At 44.1% G+C, this 23,526-nt stretch overlaps 1 protein-coding gene across 9 annotated transcripts in view; it reads right to left on the bottom strand.

Moving 5' to 3' along the window:
* Nucleotides 1-23,526, bottom strand: part of CBLL1 (Cbl proto-oncogene like 1) — a 38,205-nt gene that overhangs the window by 13,316 nt on the left and 1,363 nt on the right. For 3 of the 9 annotated variants that reach the window (XM_056573606.1, XM_056573600.1, XM_056573605.1), the window contains exons 2-4: nt 15,008-15,175; nt 12,867-12,967; nt 6,970-7,053 (exon numbers count right to left, since the gene is read on the bottom strand). In XM_056573606.1, coding sequence (XP_056429581.1) covers nt 6,970-7,053; nt 12,867-12,967; nt 15,008-15,175 — 353 coding nt within the window. Of the gene's footprint in view, nt 1-6,969; nt 7,054-7,140; nt 7,694-12,866; nt 12,968-15,007; nt 15,176-23,526 lie in introns of those variants that run through there. The other 6 variants (XM_056573607.1, XM_056573601.1, XM_056573609.1 and 3 more) reach the window with 4 other exon arrangements.

Here is a 23,526-nt window from a genome sequence, read left to right as displayed (position 1 = left end):
CAGTTTGGAGACCACTACACAGTGGTCTCCAAACTGTTCTCCTCCAGTTGTTGCATAACTACAACTCCCAACATACACTTTGGCTGTCTGGGCATGCTGGGAGTTGGAGTATTGCAATAACAGGAGGCACACTGGTTGGGAAACATTGTCTGTTTCCTAACTCCGTGTTTCCCAACCAGTGTGCCTCCAGCTGTTGCAAAACTATAACTCCCCGCATGCACTGACAGACCATGCATGCTGAGAGTTGTAGTTTTGCAACAGCTGGAGGCACATGGGTTGGGAAACACTGAGTAAGGAAACAGACAGTGGTGCGGAAACACTGCAGTAGCCTGTTACCTAACTCAGTGTTTCCCAATCCCAACCAGTGTGCCTCTAGCTGTTGCATAACTACAACTCTCAGAATGCACGGTCTGCCAGGGGCAGGGGTTTACAGCAAGTTTCCTGCTTCAAGCTTGAGATGCGGGACATTTTCCACTGCAGCGGGAAACTCACTGTAAACCCCTGCCCGTGTGAATGTACCCTAAAAACACTACACTACACTAACCCTAATTAAAGAGTAAAACACTACACCCTTACACTGTGCACCCCCCCAATAAAAATTAAAAACGTCTAGTACGTTAGTTTTTCAAAAACGGAGCCTCCAGCTGTTGCAAAATAACTCCCAGTATTGCCGGACAGCCATTGACTGTCCAGGCATGTTGAGAGTTTTGCAAAAGCTGGAGGCACCCTGTTTGGGGAAAACTGACGTACAGAATTTTTGGTGCCAGAGGCAAGTGTAATGCTTGAATCCGGGTACACCCCTATGAAAATCCCTTATTTAGGCCTCAAATGTGCATGGTGCTCTCTCACTTCAGAGCCCTGTCGTATTTCAAAGAAACAGTTTAGGGCCACACATGGGGTGTCTCCGTGCTCGGGAGAAATGACGCTATTTTGGGGGGCTTTTTCTCCTTTTACCCCTTATGAAAAGGTAAAGTTGGGGTCCACACCAGCATGTTAGTGTAAAAAAAATAAAAAATTTACACTAACATGCTGGTGGTGCACCATACTTTTCAGTTTCATAAGAGGTAAAAGGAAATAAAGACCCCCCCAAATTTGTAACAATTACTCCTGAGTACGTAAATACTCAATATGTGGGCATAAAATGCTCTGCGGTCGCACAACAAAGTTCAGGAATGAGAGCGCACTATGTACATTTGAGGCCTAAACTGGTGATTTGCACAGGGGTGGCGGCTGGTTACAGCAGTTCTTACAAACGGAAAAAAATAAAAAATAAACCCACGTGACCCCATTTTCGAAACTTAACACCCCACAGGTGACTGACAGATTTTTGGAACAGTGGTCCGTGAAAAGGAAGAATGTAATTTTTCATTTGCACAGCCCACTGTTACAAAGATCTGTCAAACACCAGTGGGGTGTAAATGCTCACTGCACCCCTTGTTACATTCCTTGAGGGGTGTAGTTTCCAAAATAGTATACCACGCGGGGTGTTTTTCACTGTTCTGGCATTTCAGCAAAATTCGCTCTCCAAAATCCCATTGTCGCTCCTTCTCTTCTGATCCCTCGAGGGTGCCCACAAAGCACTTTACATCCACATATGAGATGAGATATTTCCTTACTCAAGAGAAATTTGGTTAATATTTTGGGTGGCTTTTTCTCCTTTTACATCTTGTAAAAATAAAAAACATGGGTCTACAAGAACAGGTTAGTGTAAAAAATTAAGATTTTGAATTTTCGCCTCCACTTTGCTGCTATTCCTGTGAAACACCTAAAGGGTTAAGCCCTCTGATGCCTTCAAAAAGTAAGAACATGTCAACTTTATGATGCAAACATAAAGTAGACATATTGTATATGTGAATCAATATACAATTTATTTGGAATGTCTATTTTCCTTATAAGCAAAGAGCTTCAAAAGTTATAAAAATGCAAAATGTTCTAATTTTTTCATGACACTTTGTTTTTTCGTGACATATTCTACTTTATGTTAGTGGTAAAATTTCGTCGATACTTGCATCATTTCTTGGTGAAAAATTCCAATCTTGCAATCAAATTATTAAGTACAAGGATACGAGAGTTATAAAGTGACAGTGCTCAGAATAGCAGAAAATGCTCTGGTCCTTAATGTCAAAATGGGCTCCGACCCCAAGGGGTTAAAGGGAACTGGTAACTTTGTCATGCTGTCCAAACTACAAGCAGCATGTAACCGGTGCTGGGAGTGTGGCCCCAACAGGCTAGGATTCACTTTGAAAAGCTACTTCAGAGCAGGTAATGATAATAGGGAGTGTAATTTTGGCAACCTCTGTACAGTGCAGTAACGTGCAGTAGTACTTGTTACTGGCTGTGGTGTTAAAGGAGTACTGGGGCTTCCGTGTTAGTGACATCACGCCACGCCTCCTCCATTCATGTCTATGGGAGGGGGTGTGACGGCTACTACACAGCTGTAACGGCTCCTCCCATACACATGAATGGAGGGGGCATGAGGGCAGTGGTCGCTCCGTGCACCGGATGTATGCGGTGCCTTGCTAGAGATCGCAGTGGGTCCTTCAGATAGGGAATAAGATGTCTTTGGGTGGAATACCCCTTTAACTCCTTAAGGACCCAGCCAATTTTCACTGTAAGACCCGGCCATTTTTTGCACATCTGACCACTGTCACTAAGCATTAATAACTCTGGAATGCCTTTACCTTTCATTCTGATTCTGAGAAAGTTTTTTCGTGACATATTCTAATTTATGTTAGTGGTAAAATTTTGTCGATACTTTGCATCATTTCTTGGTTAAAAATGCCAAAATTTGATGAGAAAATTTAGAATTTTTTTAAACTTTGAAGCTCTCTGCTTGTAAGGAAAATGAATATTCCAAATAAATGATATATTGATTCACATATACAATATGTCTACTTTATGTTTCCATCATAAAGTTGACATGTTTTTACTTTTGGAAAACATCAGAGGGCTTCAAAGTATAGCAGCAATTTTCCCAAAAATGTTGAAAATCAAAATTTTTCAGGGACCAGTTCAGTGGATTTTGAAGGGCTTTCATATTAGAAATACCCCAAAAATGACCCCATTATAAAAACTGCACCCCTCAAAGTATTCAAAATGACATTAAAAAGGTTTGTTTCACAGGAATAGCAGCAAATTGAAGGAGAAAATTCAAAATCTCAATTTTTTACACTCGCATGTTCTTGTAGACCCAGTTATTGAATTTTGACAAGGGGTAAAAGGAGAGAAATCTTCCTAAAATGTGTAACCCAATTTCTCTCGAGTAAGGAAATACCTCATGTGTATGTCAAGTGTTCAGCGGGTGCAGTAGAGAGCTCAGAATGGAAGGAGCGACAGAGGGATTTTGGAGAGTGAGTTTTTCTGAAATGGTTTTTGGGGGGCATGTCACATTTGGGAAGCCCCTATGGTGCCAGGAAAGCATAAAAAAAAAAAAAACACATGGCATACTATTTTGGAAACTACACCCCTCAAGGAACGTAACAAGGGGTCCAGTGAGCCTTAACACCTCACAGGTGTTTGACGACTTTTCGTTAAAGTTGGATGTGTAAATGATTTTTATTTTTTTCCACTAAAATGCAGTTTTTCCCTCAAATTTAATGTTTTTTTTACAAGGGATAATAGGACAAAATGCCCCCCAAAATTTGTAACCCCATCTCTTCTGAGTATGGAAGTACCCCATGTGTGGACGTCAAGTGCTCTGCTGGCGCAATACAATGCTCAGAAGAGGAGTCGTCACATTTGGCTTTTGAAAAGCAAATTTTGCTCAAATGGTTTCTGGAGGGCATGTCACATTTAGGAAGCCAGAACAGCAAAAAATGGTGCCAGAACAGCACAAAAAAAAACAAAAAAAAAAACATGGCATACTATTTTGGAAACTACACCCCTCAAAGAACGCAACAAGCGGTACAGTGAGCCTTAACACCCCACAGGTGTTTGACGACTTTTTGTTAAAGTCAGATGTGTAAATGGAAAAAAAAAATTTCACTAAAATGCAGTTTTTTCCCCAAATTTCACATTTTTACAAGGGGTAATAAGAGAAAATGACCCCCAAAATTTGTAAACCCATTTCTTCTGAGTATGGACATACCCAATGTGTGGACGTCAAGTGCTCTGCTGGCGCACTACACTGCTCAGAAGAGGAGGAGCGCCATTGAGCTTTTGGAGACAGAATTTGGTTGGAATAGAAGTCAGGGGCCATGTGCGTTTACAAAGCCCCCCGTGGTGCCAGAACAGTGGACCCCCCACATGTGACCCCATTTTGGAAACTACACCCCTCACAGAATTTAATAAGGGGTGCAGTGAGCATTTACACCCCAATGGCATTTGACAGATCTTTGGAACAGTGGGCTGTGCAAATGAAAAATTACATTTTTCATTTTCACGGGCCACTGTTCCAAAAATCTGTCAGACACATGTGGGGCGTAAATGCTCACTGTACCCCATATCACATTACATGAGGGGTGTAGTTTCCAAACTGGGGTCACATGTGTGTGTGTGTGGGGGGGGGGGGGGGTCCATTGTTCTGGCACTATGGGGGCTTTGTAAACACACGTGGCCTTCAATTCCGGACAAATTTTCTCTTCAAAATTCCAATGGCGCTCCTTCTCTTTTGAGCATTGTAGTTCGCCTGCAGAGCACTTTACATCCACATATGGGGTATGTTCTTACTCAGAAGAAATGGGGTTACAAATTTTGGGGGGCTTTTTTTTCCTATTTTCCCTTGTGAAAATGAAAAATTTAGGGGAACACCAGCATTTTAGTGGAAAAAAAAAATTTTCTTCATTTTTCCATCCAACTTTGAAGAATTTTCATTAAACACCTGTGGGGTGTTAAGGCTCACTATACCCCTTGTTACGTTCCGTGAGGGGTGTAGTTCCAAAATGGGGTCACATGTGGGTATTTCTTTTTTTGCGTTTATGTCAGAACCGCTGTAAAATCAGCCACCCCTGTGCAAATCACCAATTTAGGCTCAAATGTACATAGTGCGCTCTCACTTCTGAGACTTGTGCGCCCGCAGAGCATTTTACGCCCACATATGGGGTATTTCCGTACTCAGGAGAAATTGTGTTACAATTTTTGGGGTCTTTTTTCCCTTTGAACACTTGTGAAAATAAAAAGTATGGGGCAACACCAGCATGTTCGTGTAAAAATTTTTTTTTTTTTTTTTTACACTAACAGGCTGGTGTAGACCCCAACTTTTCCTTTTCATAAGGGGTAAAAGGAGAAAAAGCCCCCCAAAATTTGTAGTGCAATTTCTCCCGAGTACACAAATACCCCATATGTGGCCCTAAACTGTTTCATTGTAATACGACAGGGCTCCGAAGTGAGAGAGCGCCAAGCGCATTTGAGGACTATATTAGGAATTGCATAGGGGTGGACATTGGGAATCACTGATGTAGAATACCCCTAACAGGGTGCCTTCAGCTGTTGCTAAACTCCCAGCATGCCTGGACAGTCAGTGGCTGTCCGGAAATGCTGGGAGTTGTTTTGCAACAGCTGGAGGCTCCGTTTTGGAAAGGGGGGGACAGTGTAAGGGGGTGTATATGTAGTGTGTTTCCCTTTATTATGTGTTAGTGTAGTGTAGTGTAGTGTTTTTAGGGTACGTTCGCACTGGCAGAGGTTTACAGTGAGCTTCCTGTTCGAAATCTGCACCGCGGCGAAAAAATTGCCGCAGCTCATACTTGAAGCAGGAAATTTACTGTAAACCTGCCCGTGTGAAACAGCAAACCTCCAGCTGTTTCAAAACTACAACTCCCAGCATGTACTGACAGACCGTGCATGCTGTGAGTTGTACTTTTGCAACAGCTGGAGGCACACTGGTTGGAAAACCTTCAGTTAGGTTCTGTTACCTAACTCAGTATTTTCCAACCAGTGTGCCTATAGCTGTTGCAAAACTAAAAATTCCCAGCATGTACTGATGCTGGGAGATATAGTTATGCAACAGATGGAGGTACGCAACTACAACTCCCAGCATGCCGAGACAGCTGTTTGCTGTTTGGGCATGCTGGGATTTGCAGTTTTGCAACATCTTGAGGGCTACTGCACAGTGATCTCCAAACTGTGGACCTCCAGATGTTGCAAAACTACAAATCCCAGCATGCCCAGACAGCAAACAGCTGTGTGAGCATGCTAGGAGTTATAGTTTTGCAAGATCGAGAGTGCTACAGTATAGAGATCACTGTGCAGTGGTCTCTAAACTGTAGATCTCCAGCTGTTGCAAAACTGCAAATCCCAGCATGCCTAAACAGCTGTCTGGGCATGCTGGGAGTTGTAGTTTTGCAGATGTTGCTAGGCAACTCACCGGCTTCCGTCGGATCCAGGGAGCCGTCCTCTTCTGCTGCATAACATGCCGCCCGCGCCAATCACAGCAGCTGGTCGCGTCCTGCAGCCTAGACCCGTAATCGCAAGTGTGAATTCACTTGCGATTTTCCTCGATCGCCGACATGGGGGGGGGGGTCTGATGACCCCCCCCTGGGCATTTGCGCGGGGTGCCTGCTGATCGATATCAGCAGTCACACCGGTCCAGTCCCCGCCCGGCGAGGACTGAAATTCCCACGGACGTACATGTATGTCCTGGGTCCTTAAGACCCAGGGTGTCAGGATGTACCGGTACGCCCGGGGTCCTGAACAGGTTAAAAGGACCTATAGAGTACCACGGAAACTTGTACTTGAGGAATCAGAGCAAAAGAGCCAACAGCCTCGGTATGTAGGCGACCCTAGCAGGTACCTTTTTTTTATATAAGATCTGTCAGCAGTTGCTGCTGCAAGGGAAATGCTGCATTACATGCTGGCCATTTACATAAATGCTAAGGATATCTAAAACATGCTGGCCATTTACATAAATGCTAAGGATATCTAAAACATGCTGGCCATTTACATAAATGCTAAGGATATCTAAAACATGCTGGCCATTTACATAAATGCTAAGGATATATAAAATTGGATAGCTCTACGTTAGCTCCCACTTACCATACGTCCATATATTTTGATAGGCAGGCCACATTTATCACAGAAATGAACAGGCGTGTCATCCTTTTCTCCTATAAGATTAAGCTGTAAAGACAAACCAAACATGTGAAGAGGCTAAGTACTCAGGAGTATATCAATAACACTCATACTAATGTTTCGCTGTTCCATTACCTGACTGCATATTAGCACACGCAGAGGGAATTTACTACCCACTGGCTTCATCACTTCATATTTTACATATCGTCCACCATGACAGCCCACATGAGAGATGGTCCCATAGGACCTAATAGGAACAGGAAACAGAAAAGGTTAAAAGCCCCTCCCCCTGCACCTTCCCCAGTGTTTTCCTGTTCCTATTAGGTCCAGGACAGAGCCGGAGTCTCTTGGGGCTCCTATTTTTTGGTTAAACTTTTTTATTTTCTTTTTTTCCCTGGGCTAGGGGACCAGGGCTATTGCTGCTTCCCTACCCTAGGAAAGCCCTATGGTCGCAGGGGTCCTCTTTCCCCTGCCTCCAGGAGTACAGGTTACGGTGCTCCTGAGGGTTTTTTGTACCTGTACAGGAGGGAAGGCCTCCTTTCTTTCGGGCGGCCTTCCCTCGTCTGGTCCCGGGATCCCTGTGCCACACGTGCAGGCTTCCCACTTCTCCGGGTCCGCATGGAGCTGGAGGTTACCGGAGCTCTGTATGTGCGGCGGGCGTGCTGTAGCAGAGTTCCGGTGGCACTTCCTGGCCTTGTGCAGCAGCTTGCGTAGTCCCCCGGGAACTGGGCAAGAAACTTTGGTTCTGGGCAGTGCGGAGAAGCGGCGGACGGGAAGTGAAGTCACGGGGCGCCAAAATTCAATCTACAGAGCATAAAGGTAGGGAACCAGCATCTCCTCAGTGTCTGTGCTGTGTTTCTATTCTAACCATGGACTCTCAGGCTTCCTCCAGAGCTGATTCTGCTGAGCAGCCTGTTCCTTTGGTCTCTGTAAGTTAATATCTTTCCTGCTTTTTACAGGGGGCTGCTAAGATATGTTTCCACTTTTACTTAGTGGGTCCCTTCTCTCTTTCAGGGAGACAAGGAACCCTCTCAGAAGCCTAAAAAGAAATGTATTATGTGCCTAGCTAAAATTCCAGAGAAAGGAAAATCCTTGTGTAAAAAAATGCATTTCAAAAGTGGTACAAGAGGAAAAATTGGGATCTTCTGAGGATTTGAGGTCGCTTATACGCCAAAAAATTCAGGCTTCTTTAGCGAATTTTAATCCTCTTCATAATCCTGGGGAGGAGGTTGATCAACCTACGTCCATCCAGGATCAAATGTTTGGCGGGTTAAAACCGCAAAAAAAAATTTGTTTTTCCTATCCATGAAAATCTGAAAAGTCTGATTCTGGATGAATGGCAGGACCCTGAAAGGAAATTGCAAATTTCCAGGGAAATAAAAAGTAGATTGCCTTTTGAAGAAAAAGACATTGAATTATGGAATGATATTCCCAAAATAGACTGCCAATTATCAAAAGTTGTAAAGAAAACATCTTCCTTTTGAGGATTCATGCCAACTCAAAGACCCCATGGATAGAAAAATGGATGGTCTTTTACGAAAAACCTGGCAAGCAACTACCGCCATTTTGAACCCAAACATAGCAGCTACTAGTGTAGCTAGAGCTCTTTTTATCTGGCTTTCCCAGTTAGAAGAACACATTGAGAATAAAACACCTAGAGAGGACTTATTGACTTCTGTACCCATGCTAAAAATGGTGGCAGGGTTTTCGGCAGATGCTTCGGCTGAATCTGTGAGAATGGCGGCTAAGTCCGCTGCATTATCAAATTCATCCAGGAGAGCTTTATGGCTAAAATTTTGGAAAGGGGACCCCACTTCCAAAACTAAGCTTTGTGCTATACCTTGTATAGGCAAATCTATATTTGGGCCTTTTCTGGACGATATTCTAGGGAAGGCCGCGGAAGATAAAGTTTTTCCAGAAGAGAAAGCTAAAAAACCTTTTTCGTCCCCAAGGAAGGCCAAATTATAGAGGGAAAGGAAAATCGGGTAGGTGGAGCTACCCCAAAGGGGGGAAAGGTAAAGATTTTCTCCTCAATCACTCAACCTGGCAAAAAGCAATGACTGGTTGGTGGGAGAAAGACTCAAGCATTTTGTGCCTCAGTGGCAATCGGTAACAACAAACCCTTGGATCCTAAACCTCTTATTGGTAGGATACAAGATAGAGTTTTCCTCCCTCCCACCTCAAAAAGGTTTCGGCTCAAATCAACCTTCCCCTCTCCTGCGAGAGAATACTGGAGGGGGTAAGAAATCTGCTGCATTTGGGAGCTATCACTCAGGTTCCGACATCGGAGAGGAGTCAGGGTCACTACTCTTCCCTCTTTCTGATCCCGAAGCCCAATGGGTCGTTCAGAATGATAATAAATTAAAAATATCTGAACAAATTCATTTCCTACAAAAGATTTAAAATGGAATCAATAAAAACGGCGATTCCCATGATAGCTCCCAATGCAGTAATGATTACCCTAGACCTCAAAGATGCGTACTACCATGTACCTATTCACCCGGAGCATCAGAAATATCTCCGGTTTGCGGTCAAGATAGGGGATCAAATCTTCCATTACCAATTTGTGTGTCCTCCGTTCGGAATCTCATCAGCTCCGAGATTATTCCTAAAGATAATGGTCGAGGTAGTAGCACATCTTCGTCTACAAAATATAATTGTGATCCCTTATTTAGCCGACCTGCTGATGACAGCCTCCTCAAAACATCTTCTCTCTCAATTGGATCTGGTAATACAACATCTCCAGAACTTGGGGTGGATTGTCAATCTAGAAAAATCGGATCTTCTCCCATCCCACAGAAAGATCTTTTTAGGTATGCTGTTGGACTCAGTCAAAAAAGCAACCTTTCTACCTTCAGCAAAAATAGAGACTATCCAGTCAAAGATAAGAAAATTCCAAAAATCAAGACTGGTGTCTATCCGAGAAGCAGTATCAATATTGGGGTCTATGACCTCCACGATTCCTGCGATCAAATGGGCTCAATTCCACTCAAGACAGCTTCAGGCTCAGACTCTTTCCGTATGGAACAGATCTCAACTGATACTAGACAAAAAATTCACATTAACCCCCGGGGTAGTGAGGTCTCTAAATTGGTGGTTGGTAGCAACAAACCTGAAGAAAGGGGTCCCTTGGCTGTCAGATCCAGTCCTTGTGACTACAGATGCAAGTGCCTGGGGATGGGGGGCTCATGTACAGGGATAGTACACTTCCAAGGTCGCTGGCCTCCTCATCTAAACAATCTTTCCTCAAATTACAAGGAACTAAGAGCTGTGTGGGAGACCCTCGTGTCAGCCAAAACTCTCCTTCTCAATCAAGATATAAAAATTTACTCAGACAATTCAACAACAGTAGCTTTTCTGCGGCATCAGGGGGGCACAAGGCACAAAGCTCTGCAAGCTATTGCGACCAGAATCTTTGCTTGGTCGGAAAGAAATGTCTCCTCCATTACAGCCGTTCATCTGAAGGGATCCTGCAATCAGATAGCGGCCTTTCTAAGTCGGAGGACCCAGGATCCATGGGAATGGTCCCTAAATCCTTCTGTGTTCCATCTACTGGTTCTCAAGTGGGGTCAACCCTCTACAGATCTGTATGCCTCTCGTCAGAACACCAAGACTACTCAGTTTTACTCTCTAAATCTGAGAGAAAGGCCGCTTGCAGTGGACGCATTAGCTCAAAATTGGCAATTTCCTCTGGCCTATGCCTTTCTTCCTTTTCCTCTGATTGCAAGAACTCTAGCGAAGATCCGAGACAGCAATTTTAAAGTGATTTTTGTGGCCCCATACTGGCCAAAGAGGGGGTGGTTTTGTCTATTGAAAAGTCTAGCGATAGAACCCCCCTTCCCTCTACCTCTAGTGAAAGACCTTCTGTCTCAGGGCCCAGTATTTCATCAAGGTCTACAAAACCTACATCTTACAGCCTGGATTTTGAGGAGTCAAATTTGAGAAAACACGGTCTGTCTCAAAAAGTCATTGCTACATTATTGAAGAGTAGGAAACCCTCTACTTCAGAAATATACCCAAAAATCTGGAAGAAATTTCTATCCTGGAGTAAACAAATTGATCCAGACCCATCTCATCCTAATTATCCACAAATTTTTATTTCCTTCAAGAGGGATTTGAGAAGGGACTCTCGCTTAGTACATTAAAAGTCCAAGTGGCAGCATTGGGGGCTTTCTTTGATCATCATATTGCAGATCATCGATGGATTAAAAAGGTTTTTTAAAGCGGTTTCTAGACTAAAACTCCAATCCATACACCCTTCTGGAACCTTAATCTGGTGCTATCTGCTCTCACTTCTCACCCCTTTGAACCTCTAGATCAGTGTTCTATAAAATTTGTCACTCTAAAACTAGCTTTTCTCATTGCTATTACTTCTGCTAGAAGAGTTGGAGAAATTCAAGCCCTGTCAATCAATGAACCATACATGTCCATATCTGATGGCAAAGTAACCCTCAGATTAGATCCTTCTTTTCTCCCTAAAGTGGTTACTGACTTCCACCGGTCTCAAGAAATTTTTCTTCCTTCCTTTTGTGATAATCCAAAAAATCCACAGGAAGAGAAATTTCACATGTTAGACGTTAGAAGATGTCTTCTCTATTATTTGGATATCACAAGTCTTTGGAGGAAAGACTCTAATCTTCTTTTGCAGTTCCAAGGCCCAAATAAGGGTAGGAAAGCTTCCAAAAGTACTATAGCCCGGTGGATCAAGAGTGCCATTGTTGAGGCGTATAAAGTTAGTGGGGAAAAAGTCCCTAACGGTCTGAAAGCTCATTCTACAAGAGCAATGTCAACATCCTGGGCGGAAAGATCTGCTGCCTCAATAGATCAGATTTGTAGGGCAGCTACATGGTCAAATCCCCATACCTTTTTTAAACATTATAGGCTCGACTTATCAGAGTCTCATGATTTGGCCTTCGGTAGAAAAGTTCTGCAGGCCATTGTCCCTCCCTAATGATGTTTATTTGGTATTTCTCATGTGGGCTGTCATGGTGGACGATATGTAAAGATAGAATTATTTACTTACCGATAATTCAGTTTTCTTGAGTCCACCATGACAGCCCCATTATTTCCCTCCTTTTTTTGGTGTTGGGGGTTTTCTTCTACTGGCATTACTTTTTCTGGTGTCCCTTTTTAATTTGTAAAACACTGGGGAAGGTGCCGGGGTGAGGGGCTTTTAACCTTTTCTGTTTCCTGTTCCTATTAGGTCCTACGGGACCATCTCTCATGTGGGCTGTCATGGTGGACTCAAGAAAACCGAATTATCGGTAAGTAAATAATTCTCTCTCATCTTTTCATGCTTCGCTACCTGAAATCTACACTAAACCAGAGCTGCAGGCTGACTTTTTTAGCCTGAAGTCAGACTAGCTTCATAAATTCTCCCCATAAAAAGATATAAAAAAAAAAAACGCAGATAACTAGGGTGTATTGGATGAACTGTATGCCACAGTTTGCTTCTAAAAGCTTCATTCTGCTGTATCCATCACACTTTGTATTTGAGGCTATAATGTTAGTCTTCTGGGAGAGACACTTTACCAGGAAAAACTCAAAATGCTACAGTCCTTTCATTCTCTCATTAGGTGGGAGAACACCAGATTACAGTGATAGTATATCCAAGAGAAATGCCATCACTAGGAGATGGGAATATCTGTTTACTAAAAATGAATAAGAACAGTATTACATAAGAAAGTCTTTGCTTTCTGCACACTGAGTAGAAAACATCTAATATGATAGTAAACTCTGAAAGGTATTCTAAACCAACACTATCTAATGTTAATCATCTTTACATTGTAAATTATACCATTTTATTGCACTTTGCTAAAGGATGAACATAAAATATAGACACTGTAATAGAAATACTGTACCTTAAAATCCCAAAAAATGTGAGAGGGAAATCTTCTTTGACTGCCAAATAAATCACTTCCTTTGCTGTCATACCGTTCATCTTCATTATAATCAAAGCCTTCTTGAAAGAGAAAATAGCTAGAGCTGAATTCATGACATTATTAATAACCCTTTACATTCATGCATGCCAGACACCGTGCAATCCCAAAGACAGCATTCCTGAAACTTTACAAAATTCATTTTATTTCTGCCCAGAGCTAGAGGATCTCTCTTCTTACATACTTGGTGGTACACAAGGCAGAGATTTACAGACTTCCTATGTCATCCTGTGACAGAATACCATGACTGCCTGTACAGAGTGGTGGCATAAACCTACCAAACTAAAACACCTGCACTTCTGGCAATTAGTATTTTTTCATTTACAAAGTTGACTGTGTGGGATCAATAACATTCTATTTTAATAGTTGAAAAATGCCCATGTGTGGTAATACAATCCTACAGCAAGCCATAAGTGGGTGCCTGACAGCGCTGCCAACCGTCAGAAAATAAGTTATCAGAATTTAGAGGGTTATCTCCAATGTCGGTCACTGAGGGTGAGTTATCGAGAGCAGCTAGCACCCGCAGTGTATGAAGTTAAAGGGAAACTCTCAGCCAGTTCACCCACGCTAAACTCAATATACTGGGTGATAGTGTGGGTGAACTGGAGTCCAACGAGTGGTCACTTACTTTAGTGTGTGCCCTGGGTGCTGAGTTCTCCCCAGTACCGATGACGTGAGAGCTGTGCATCCCCGGAGAGCGATCTGCACAGTGTAAATGCGCATGCTCCGGGCCCTCGCTACTCCCGACTTCTGTAGCAAGGGCCCGGGGGACGTACATGTGCAGAGCGCTCTCCGGACACTCCTGATGATGTGAGAGCTGTGTAAAATCTTCAAGTGCATGCACAGTGCTGCGCTCCAGGGGAATGTGAAGAAAATGAATATGCAAACCACAGGGGGTGGGCTTAGGCCCCTTCCTCCGGGACCCAAAGAAATATGGACGCCAGGGGACCGCCTTCACAGCTCTACTGCAGACAGGACAAACAGAACTTTATCGGGGGAGAACTCAGCGGTCAGAGCACACACTAAAGTAAGTAACCTCTCGGACTCCCGTTCACCCACACTTTCAGCCAGTATATTGGGTTTAGTGTGGGTGAACTGGCTGACAGTCCAGTTTCCTTTAACTAAGGCTCCTTTTACACTATATGTTTCTCCGTTTCAAAGACCCGTTACAATGTCCCGTTAAGAAAATCCTTAAAAAAAAAAAGGCCATTAAAAAATCCTGTTCAAGTCTATGGGATTTTTTGAATATCCGTTATCACCCGTTATAAATAACGGACGATATTAGTGATGGGAGAAAAAAAAACGTTATATTACATGCACTAGTTTTTCTCCTGTCACAAATAACGGCCGTTATTCATAACGGGCTAAAACGGGTGATAACGGATAATCAAAAAATCCCATAGACTTGAATGGGCGTTTTTAATGCTTAACAGGACTTAGTAACGGGTCTTTAAAATGGAGCAACATATAGTGCGAAAGCAGCCTTAATTCCTTACTCCCCAAGAGCACATCCACTGTAAGGGTTAACATGTACTATATAATGTTGCAGAGGAAAGCAACTTCGGCACTGCTGGAGCCACTAATATTCAAGACCACTGTTAGTAAGCGGCATGTGTGTATCACCAGGTCGGTAGATGTGGGGTGCTTCACATACAGATATAGTAAGTGTTCAATTGTACATAAATCATGTAGAAAAACAGAGTACTCACCAATGTCTTGCAGAATCTGTCTTTATTCATGAAAGATCTTCTGGGGTACAGCAGCTAGATGGGAGAGCGGTGTGATGGCGTGGGGGGAGGACTGGGCACGCCAGCACACCGCTCTCCCATCTAGCTCCTGTACCCCAGAAGATCTTTCATGAATAAAGACTGAACAGATTCTGCAAGACATTGGTGAGTGTTTTGTTTACATGTACTATATGTGTTGCGGATTTTATCACTGACTTACCAGCATACACAATACGAGTGCAGAAGTTGTCACCAATGTAGTATTGTTACAGCGGAAAGCAGGGACCATGTATGGGAAAAAATGAACACTAGATAATACTTAACGATAAGCTATACCTTCTTCACCTTGCTGTGGCTTTGAAGGGATCCTGGGCATGTTTCTCATTGGTCGAGCTGAGAGTTTAGTTTTGTTTGGCTGTTTGGAGATGAGTTTAATTGGAATCCGTCGTCTGACATCCAGTCCACTCAGAGATCCCATGCTATTCGTCCCTTGTAAGTCATTGTCTACAATGCAAAGACATAAACACAGGTTAGCACAAATACTGCATATAAACCTGGAATCACATATGAACTAGTTGTAGATTGACACATTTTCATTCAAATAGTGATATTTATGGAGAAAAGCATAACTATGGTAAAACCAGTCTTTACATCCCCAGCTTGCTGGCATGACCAAGGTACGGGAAAAACAAAATGTTGGCAGAATTCTATTATTGTGGTATTTAAAGTGAATCTGCCACTATACAAAAGAAAAAACAATTGTACTTTATAATGACATCAGTCATTTTACCATAATATGTACAGGGAAACTTAATAAAAAATAAAATAAAGCAAACAAACCTTATTTTCTATGCACTGCACTTTAAAAAAATAAAATAAAAAGACATTGGCCTTTATTTACTAAGAGTGTTGTGTAGGTTTCTTTGAGGGTTTTATGTCCCTACAATTTATTTCCTGCAGTATTTACTAAGGTTTTTTTACACATGCTCTGATCTGTCTGGTTTTCCTCAGCTGAAATCCACCATATTTTATGTGGAAAACGTATAAAATATGTTGGGTTTTTGTGGAAATATCGGGACCACGCCCCTTTTCGGAGACCATGCCCCTTTTCAGGTTTGCTTAGCAAAATGGAGAGTTAGTCAGGGTTTTTTCCAATTCTGGCGCAAAATCAGGCATTGACAATTTCTGCCGCAATGTGACAGAATCGGGCGCACAACCTGACAAAACATGTCGGGTTTGCAATAGTAAATTTTCATTGTGTAGGTCCACATGATTACAATGATACCCAATTTATACAAGTTTTGTTTTATTCTACTAATTTAAAGGGGTAGTCCAGTGGTGAAAAACGTATCCCCTATCTTAAGGATAGGGGATAAGTTTGAGATCGCGGGGGGTCCGACCGCTGGGCCCCCTGCGATCTCTCTGTACGGGGGCCAGGCTCTCCGGCCAGATAGCGGGTGTCGACCCCCGCATGAAGCGGCGGCCGACACGCCCCCTCAATACATCGCTATGGCAGAGCCGGAGATTGCCGAAGGCAGTGCTTCGGCTCTGCCATAGAGTTGTATTGAGGGGGCGTGTCGGCCGCCGCTTCGTGCGGAGGTCGACACGCCCCCTTCCCGCAGGCTGTCGGGGCTCCGTACAGGAGATCGCAGGGGGCCCCAGCAGTCGGACCCCCCGCGATCTGCAACTTATCCCCTATCCTTAAGATAGGGGATAAGTTGTTCACCACTGGACTACCCCTTTAAGTCATTATAACCTTTTGTACAAATATTAGTATGCTTTAAATTGTCCTCTTCTGACCCCTATAACTCTTATTTTTCGGTGATATAACATCAATGGAATTATGGAATGCATAAAGAGCCTTTGGAACGCCAGGTTTCAGTTCTTAGGAAATTTTGACAAGTGTATTCTAGCTTCTGGGGATCCATACCAGCCTCCTCAGTAGAAAGAGGACACCTGACAAAGGCTCATAAGGATCAAAGCCTGGGCCCAACACTTCACAGCTCAGGGAATCGCTGACCAGCACCAGAAAAAAAGATCCAAAGCTGGGCCCAATAGGTCACACTGCCCATCAGCCAATCACTGCCTGAGGTGGGACACTGCTGTGGCCAGTGATTCGCTGAGCTGTACCGTGACATGTTGGGCCCGGGAAGAGGATCTTACAAGATACCAGAGCAGGACACCAGAGGCACTGCGGGAGCAGTTTAACCATTACCTTTATTCAATGCTGCTGCAGCTCCACTCTGTTTAAATAGCTGCACAGATGACTTATCCACGCGACCTTTAACCCCTTAAGGACATAGGGCGTATCCATACACCCCGTTTCCAAGTCCTTAAGGACAGAGGGCGTATGGATACGCCCTGAGCATTTCCGGCCCCCGCCGCTAGCCGTAGGGGAGCCAGATACCTGCTGAAATGGTTCAGCAGGCATCCCGGCATATCGCCCAGGGGGGTCATTATGTCCCCCCATGTCGGCGATTGCCGCAGATCGCTGGACAATTCAGTCCAGCGATCTGCGGCGGATTCTGGGTCAATCGGCTCTCCAGTGAACAGCCAGAGCCAGCAGGGGTGAGGTGGCACTGGTGCCACCTCACGATCGCCCTGATTCGTTGGCCGGTTTCCCGGCCGACCTATCAGGGCGCCTGCTGCGGGTGTCACTCTTCCGGAGGACGTGAGCGGGTGCGGGCAGAAGACCCCGGGTGCTGGGGACCCCGATCCCCGGCGTCCCTGTTGGGATCGGGGCCCCAGGAGCGACGGCCGCGGCGAGGGACTGACCTGCGCGGCGGCATCGTGGAGCAGCAGCAGGAGGTGAGTGATAGCCTCCTGCTGTTGCTTAGCAACAGCTCCCAGCATGCAAAAAGGGCATGCTGGGAGCTGTAGTTATGCAACAGCAGGAGGCAGACCACCACAACTCCCAGCATGCCCTTATGGGCATGCTGGGACTTGTAGTTTTGCAACAGCTGGAGGCACATTCTTTCTATGGAAAAGTGTACCTTCAGCTGTTGTGTAACTACAACTTCCAGCTTGCACAATCAGCTAAAGTGCATGCTGGGAGTTGTAGTGGTGCATCTGGTGGTTGCATAACTACAACTCCCAGCATGCCCGTTGGCTGTCGGTGACTGCTGAGAGTTGTAGTTTTGCAACAGCTGAAGGCACACTGAGTTAAGTAGCAAACGAGTGTGTCTCCAGCTGTTGCATAACTACAAGACCCAGCATTCCCTTCCGCTGTCCGTACATGCTGGGGGTTGTAGCTTTTGCAACAGCTGAAGGCACACTGGTTGCAAAACACTGAGTTTGTTACCAAACTCAGTGTTTCACAACCTGTGTGTCTCCAGCTGTTGCAAAACTACAACTCCCAGCATGCACTGATAGACCATACATGCTGGGAGTTGTAGTTTTGCAACAGCTGGATGTTTCCCCCCCTCCCCCCCCCCCCAATGTGAACGTACAGGGTACACTCACATGGGCTGCAGCTCAAGCTGCTCAAGCTGCCAGCAAGAAACTACTGTGAACCCCCGCCCGTGCGACTTTACCCTAAAAACACTACACTAACACACAATAAAATAAAAAGTAAAAAACACTACATATACACACACCCCTACACAGCCCCCCTCCTCAATAAAAATGAAAAACGTCTGGTACGCCACTGTTTCCAGAACGGAGCCTCCAGCTGTTGCAAAACAACTACTCCCAGTATTGCCAGATAGCCACTGACTGTCTAGGCATGCTGGGAGTTTTACAACAGCTGGAGGCCCCCTGTTTGGGAATCACTGGCGTAGAATACCCCTATGTCCACCCCTATGCAAGTCCCTAATTTAGGCCTTAAATGCGCATGGCGCTCTCACTTTGGAGCCCTGTCATATTTCAAGGCAACAGTTTAGGGCCACATATGGTGTATCGCCGAACTCGGGAGAAATTGTGTTACAAATTTTGGGGGGTATTTTCGGCTATTACCCTTTTTTAAAATGTAAAAATTTTGAGAAAACAAGCATTTTAGGTAAAAAATTTTTTTTTTTTTTACATATACAAAAGTCATGAAACACCTGTGGGGTATAAAGGTTCACTTAACCCCTTGTTACGTTCCCCGAGGGGTCTAGTTTTCCCGAGGGGTCTAGTTTCCAAAATGGTATGCCATGTGTTTTTTTTTTTTGCTGTTCTGGCACCATAGGGGCTTCCTAAATGCGGCATGCCCCCAGAGCAAAATTTGCTTTCAAAAAGCCAAATGGGACTCCTTCTCTTCTGAGACCTGTAGTGCGCCAGCAGAGCAATTTTCACTCCCATATGGGGTGTTTTCTGAATCGGGAGAAATTGGGTTTCAAATTTTGGGGGGTATTTTCTGCTATTACCCTTTTTAAAAAAGTAAAATTTTTGTGAAACCAAGCATTTTAGGTAAAAAAAAAAATATTTTTTTTACATATGCAAAAGTCGTGAAACACCTGTAGGGTATTAAGGTTCACTTTACCCCTTGTTACGTTCCCTGAGGGGTCTAGTTTCCAAAATGGTATGCCATGTGTTTTTTTTTTTTGCTGTCCTGGCACCATAGGGGCTTCCTAAAGGTGACATGCCCCCCAAAAACCATTTGTCGCTGATTCCCTTCTGAGCCCTCTACTGCGCCCACTGAACAATTAACATAGACATAGGTATGTGCTTACTCGAGAGAAATTGGGTTTCAAATACAAGTAAAAATTTTCTCCTTTTTACCCCTTGCAAAAATTCAAAAATTGGGTCTACAAGAACATGCGAGTGTAAAAAATGAAGATTTTGAATTTTCTCCTTCACTTTGCTGCTATTCCTGTGAAACACCTAAAGGGTTAATACACTTACTGAATGTCATTTTGAATACTTTGGTGGGTGTGGTTTTTTTAATGGGGTCTTTTATGGGGTATTTCTAATATGAAGACCCTTCAAATCCACTTCAAACCTGAACTGGTCCATGAAAAATAGCGAGTTTGAAAATTTTGTGAAAAATTTCAAAATTGCTGAACTTTGAAGCCCTCTGGTGTCTTCCAAAAGTAAAAACTCATACATTTTATGATGCAAACATAAAGTAGACATATTGTATATGTGAACCCAAAAAAAATTATTTTGAACATCCATTTTCCTTACAAGCAGAGAGCTTCAAAGTTAGAAAAATGCAAAATTTTCATTTTTTTCATCAAATTTGGGGATTTTTCACCAAGAAAGGATGCAAGTTACCATAAAATGTTACCACTAAGTTAAAGTAGAATATGTCACGAAAAAACAATCTCGGAATCAGAATGATAACTAAAAGCATTCCAGAGTTAATGTTTAAATGGGCACTGTCATGAAATAAAAAAAAATTGATATGTTGTAGTACTTAAGTACTACAACATATCTCTAATATAGTTTAATTAAAAAAAGTGATTTTTAAACCAGTTTTAAACCTAGTGGCCGAATGCATTCGGCAGCGACGTCACTACAGAATTTCGTCTCATTTGAGCCTGGCAAATGAGTCGAAATTCCAGTCACTGCGGTTCTCGCTCCCGCCTGTCAATCAAACAGGCGAGAGCGAGCACAGTGAAATCCAGGGCTGCGCATTGGCTCCCTGGACTCTCACACTGGCTGCCTCCCTGCTGCATATTCTCCCTGCAGCAGGGAGGAACATGGCTCTTACCTCTGCTTACAGCCCCGGCTCCAGTGGGGATACGCCGCCTCCTCACTGCTCCTTGCAGCTGTGTCCTGTCATTGCCGGGGGGAACGCGTTATATGGAGCAACAAGTGTATGCCCGGCTTCCTGTCATGCTCCTACACTCTGGTAACTCTCTCTATGGTTCTGGAGGACTTTCAACCCTCCAGAAACATAGAGACAGTTTCCAGAGTGTACGGGCATGACAGGAAGCCGGGCATACACTTGTTGCTTGCTACGGACCCCCGCTCATGGTCCGGCACAGGTGAGAGGGGGGGGGGGGGGGGGCGATATTGGTCGGGGGCTGGGCGTCTTCCAACACAGGGTGCCTCCAGTTGTTTCCCCACTACAACTCCCAGCATGCCCTGACAGCAAATAGATGTCAGGGCATGCTGGGAGTTGTAGTGGTGAAACAGCTGGAGGCACCCTGTCAGGAGAACTATGGGCGGAACTCGGCCCCCAGCAGGCATCAGTGACGTGGTGCCTGCTGGGGAAGTCTGCCTGGTAGTGAGCACACTACCAGGCAGACAAAATGCCATTTTTAAGATAATAATAATAAAAAAAATAAAGGCAGGGAGGGGGTTAGGGATAGATGGGCAATAGGCAGGGACAGAAAAAAAAAAAAGAGGATGGTGGGAGCTACCCTTTAAAGTGACAGTGGTCAGATGTTCAAAAAATGCTCTGGTCCTTAAGGTGAAAAAGGGCTCGGTCCTTAAGGGGTTAAAGCCAATCACAGACCCCAGCGCTCTCATGATCTACATGCTGGCATCACCACTGAGGCCGCGCATTAGCTGAAGCAGTCACATGGATGCATGACATGTCATCACCGCAGGAAGAGTGAACAAAAGACCAGTGGGGACGGCTTGAGTGTTGGGGCAGGGGATTGAAATAGTCAGTGTTGTTTCAACTTCCCTCCATTTGACAGTCTGTGGTGCAACGTGGTGTTGGTGGATAGAGCGACACATGATGTCCCAGATGTGCTAAATCGGATTCAGGTCTGGGGAACGGGTGGGCCAGTCCATAGCATCATTGCCTTCCTCTTGCAGGAACTGCTGGCACACTCCAGCCACATCAGGTCTAGCATTGTCTTGCATTAGGAGGAACCCAGGGCCAACAGCATATGGTCTCACAAGGGGTCTGAGGATCTCATCTCGGTACCTAATGGCAGTCAGGCTACCTCCGGCAAGCACATGGAGGGCTGTGCAGCCCCCAAAGAAATGCCACCCCACACCATTACTGAACCACCGCCAAACTGATCATGCTGGAGGATGTTGCAGGCAGCAGAACGTTCTCCACTGCGTCTCCAGACTGTCTCATATGCTCAGTGTGAACCTGCTTTCATCTGTGAACAGCACAGGGCACCAATGGAGAATTTGCCAATCTTGATGTTCTCTGGCAAATGCCAAATGTCCTGCACGGTGTCGGGCTGTAAGCACAACCCCCACCTGTGGACGTCGGGCCCTCAGAGTCTGTTTCTGACCATTTGTGTGGACACATGCACATTTGTGGAATGCTGGAGGTCATCTATGTAGATCATCTATGTAGATCTCCCCCTATACAGTATTCCTGATCTCCTATGTAGATCTCCCCCTATACAGTATTCCTGATCTCCTATGTAGATCTCCCTATACAGTATTCCTGATCTATGTAGATCTCCCCCTATACAGTATTCCTGATCTCCTATGTAGAACTCCCCCTATACAGTATTCCTGATCTCCTATGTAGATCTCCCCCTATACAGTATTCCTGATCTCCTATGTAGATCTCCCCCTATACAGTATTCCTGATCTCCTATGTAGATCTCCCCCTATACAGTATTCCTGATCTCCTATGTAGATCTCCCCCTATACAGTATTCCTGATCTCCTATGTAGATCTCCCCCTATACAGTATTCCTGATCTCCTATGTAGATCTCCCCCTATACAGTATTCCTGATCTATGTAGATCTACCCCCTATACAGTATTCCTGATCTATGTAGATCTACCCCCTATACAGTATTCCTGATCTATGTAGATCTACCCCCTATACAGTATTCCTGATCTATGTAGATCTACCCCCTATACAGTATTCCTGATCTATGTAGATCTACCCCCTATACAGTATTCCTGATCTATGTAGATCTACCCCCTATACAGTATTCCTGATCTCTGTAGATCTACCCCCTATACAGTATTCCTGATCTCTGTAGATCTACCCCCTATACAGTATTCCTGATCTCTGTAGATAGACCCCGATACAGTATTCCTGATCTCTGTAGATAGACCCCCTATACAGTATTCCTGATCTCTGTAGATAGACCCCCTATACAGTATTCCTGATCTCTGTAGATAGACCCCCTATACAGTATTCCTGATCTCTGTAGATAGACCCCCTATACAGTATTCCTGATCTCTGTAGATAGACCCCCTATACAGTATTCCTGATCTCTGTAGATATCCCCCTATACAGTATTCCTGATCTCTGTAGATAGACCCCCTATACAGTATTCCTGATCTCTGTAGATAGACCCCCTATACAGTATTACTGATCTCTGTAGATATCCCCCTATACAGTATTACTGATCTCTGTAGATATCCCCCTATACAGTATTACTGATCTCTGTAGATCTACCCCTATACAGTATTACTGATCTCTGTAGATCTACCCCTATACAGTATTACTGATCTCTGTAGATATCCCCTATACAGTATTACTGATCTATATAGATATCCCCCTATACAGTATTACTGATCTATATAGATATCCCCCTATACAGTATTACTGATCTATATAGATCTACCCCCTATACAGTATAGCTGATCTATGTAGATATCCCCCCCTATACAGTATTCCTGATCTATGTAGATATACCCCCTATACAGTATTCCTGATCTATGTAGATATCCCCCCCTATACAGTATTCCTGATCTATGTAGATATACCCCCTATACAGTATTACTGATCTATGTAGATATACCCCCCTATACAGTATTACTGATCTATGTAGATATACCCCCCTATACAGTATTACTGATCTATGTAGATATACCCCCCTATACAGTATTACTGATCTATGTAGATATACCCCCTATACAGTATTACTGATCTATGTAGATATACCCCCTATACAGTATTCCTGATCTATGTAGATATACCCCCTATACAGTATTCCTGATCTATGTAGATATACCCCCTATACAGTATTCCTGATCTATGTAGATATACCCC

The sequence above is a fragment of the Hyla sarda genome, chromosome 4 (genome assembly GCF_029499605.1).
Source record: "Hyla sarda isolate aHylSar1 chromosome 4, aHylSar1.hap1, whole genome shotgun sequence".
In the NCBI taxonomy this organism is placed as follows: domain Eukaryota; kingdom Metazoa; phylum Chordata; class Amphibia; order Anura; family Hylidae; genus Hyla; species Hyla sarda.
This window is presented reverse-complemented; position numbering and strand designations above follow the sequence as displayed.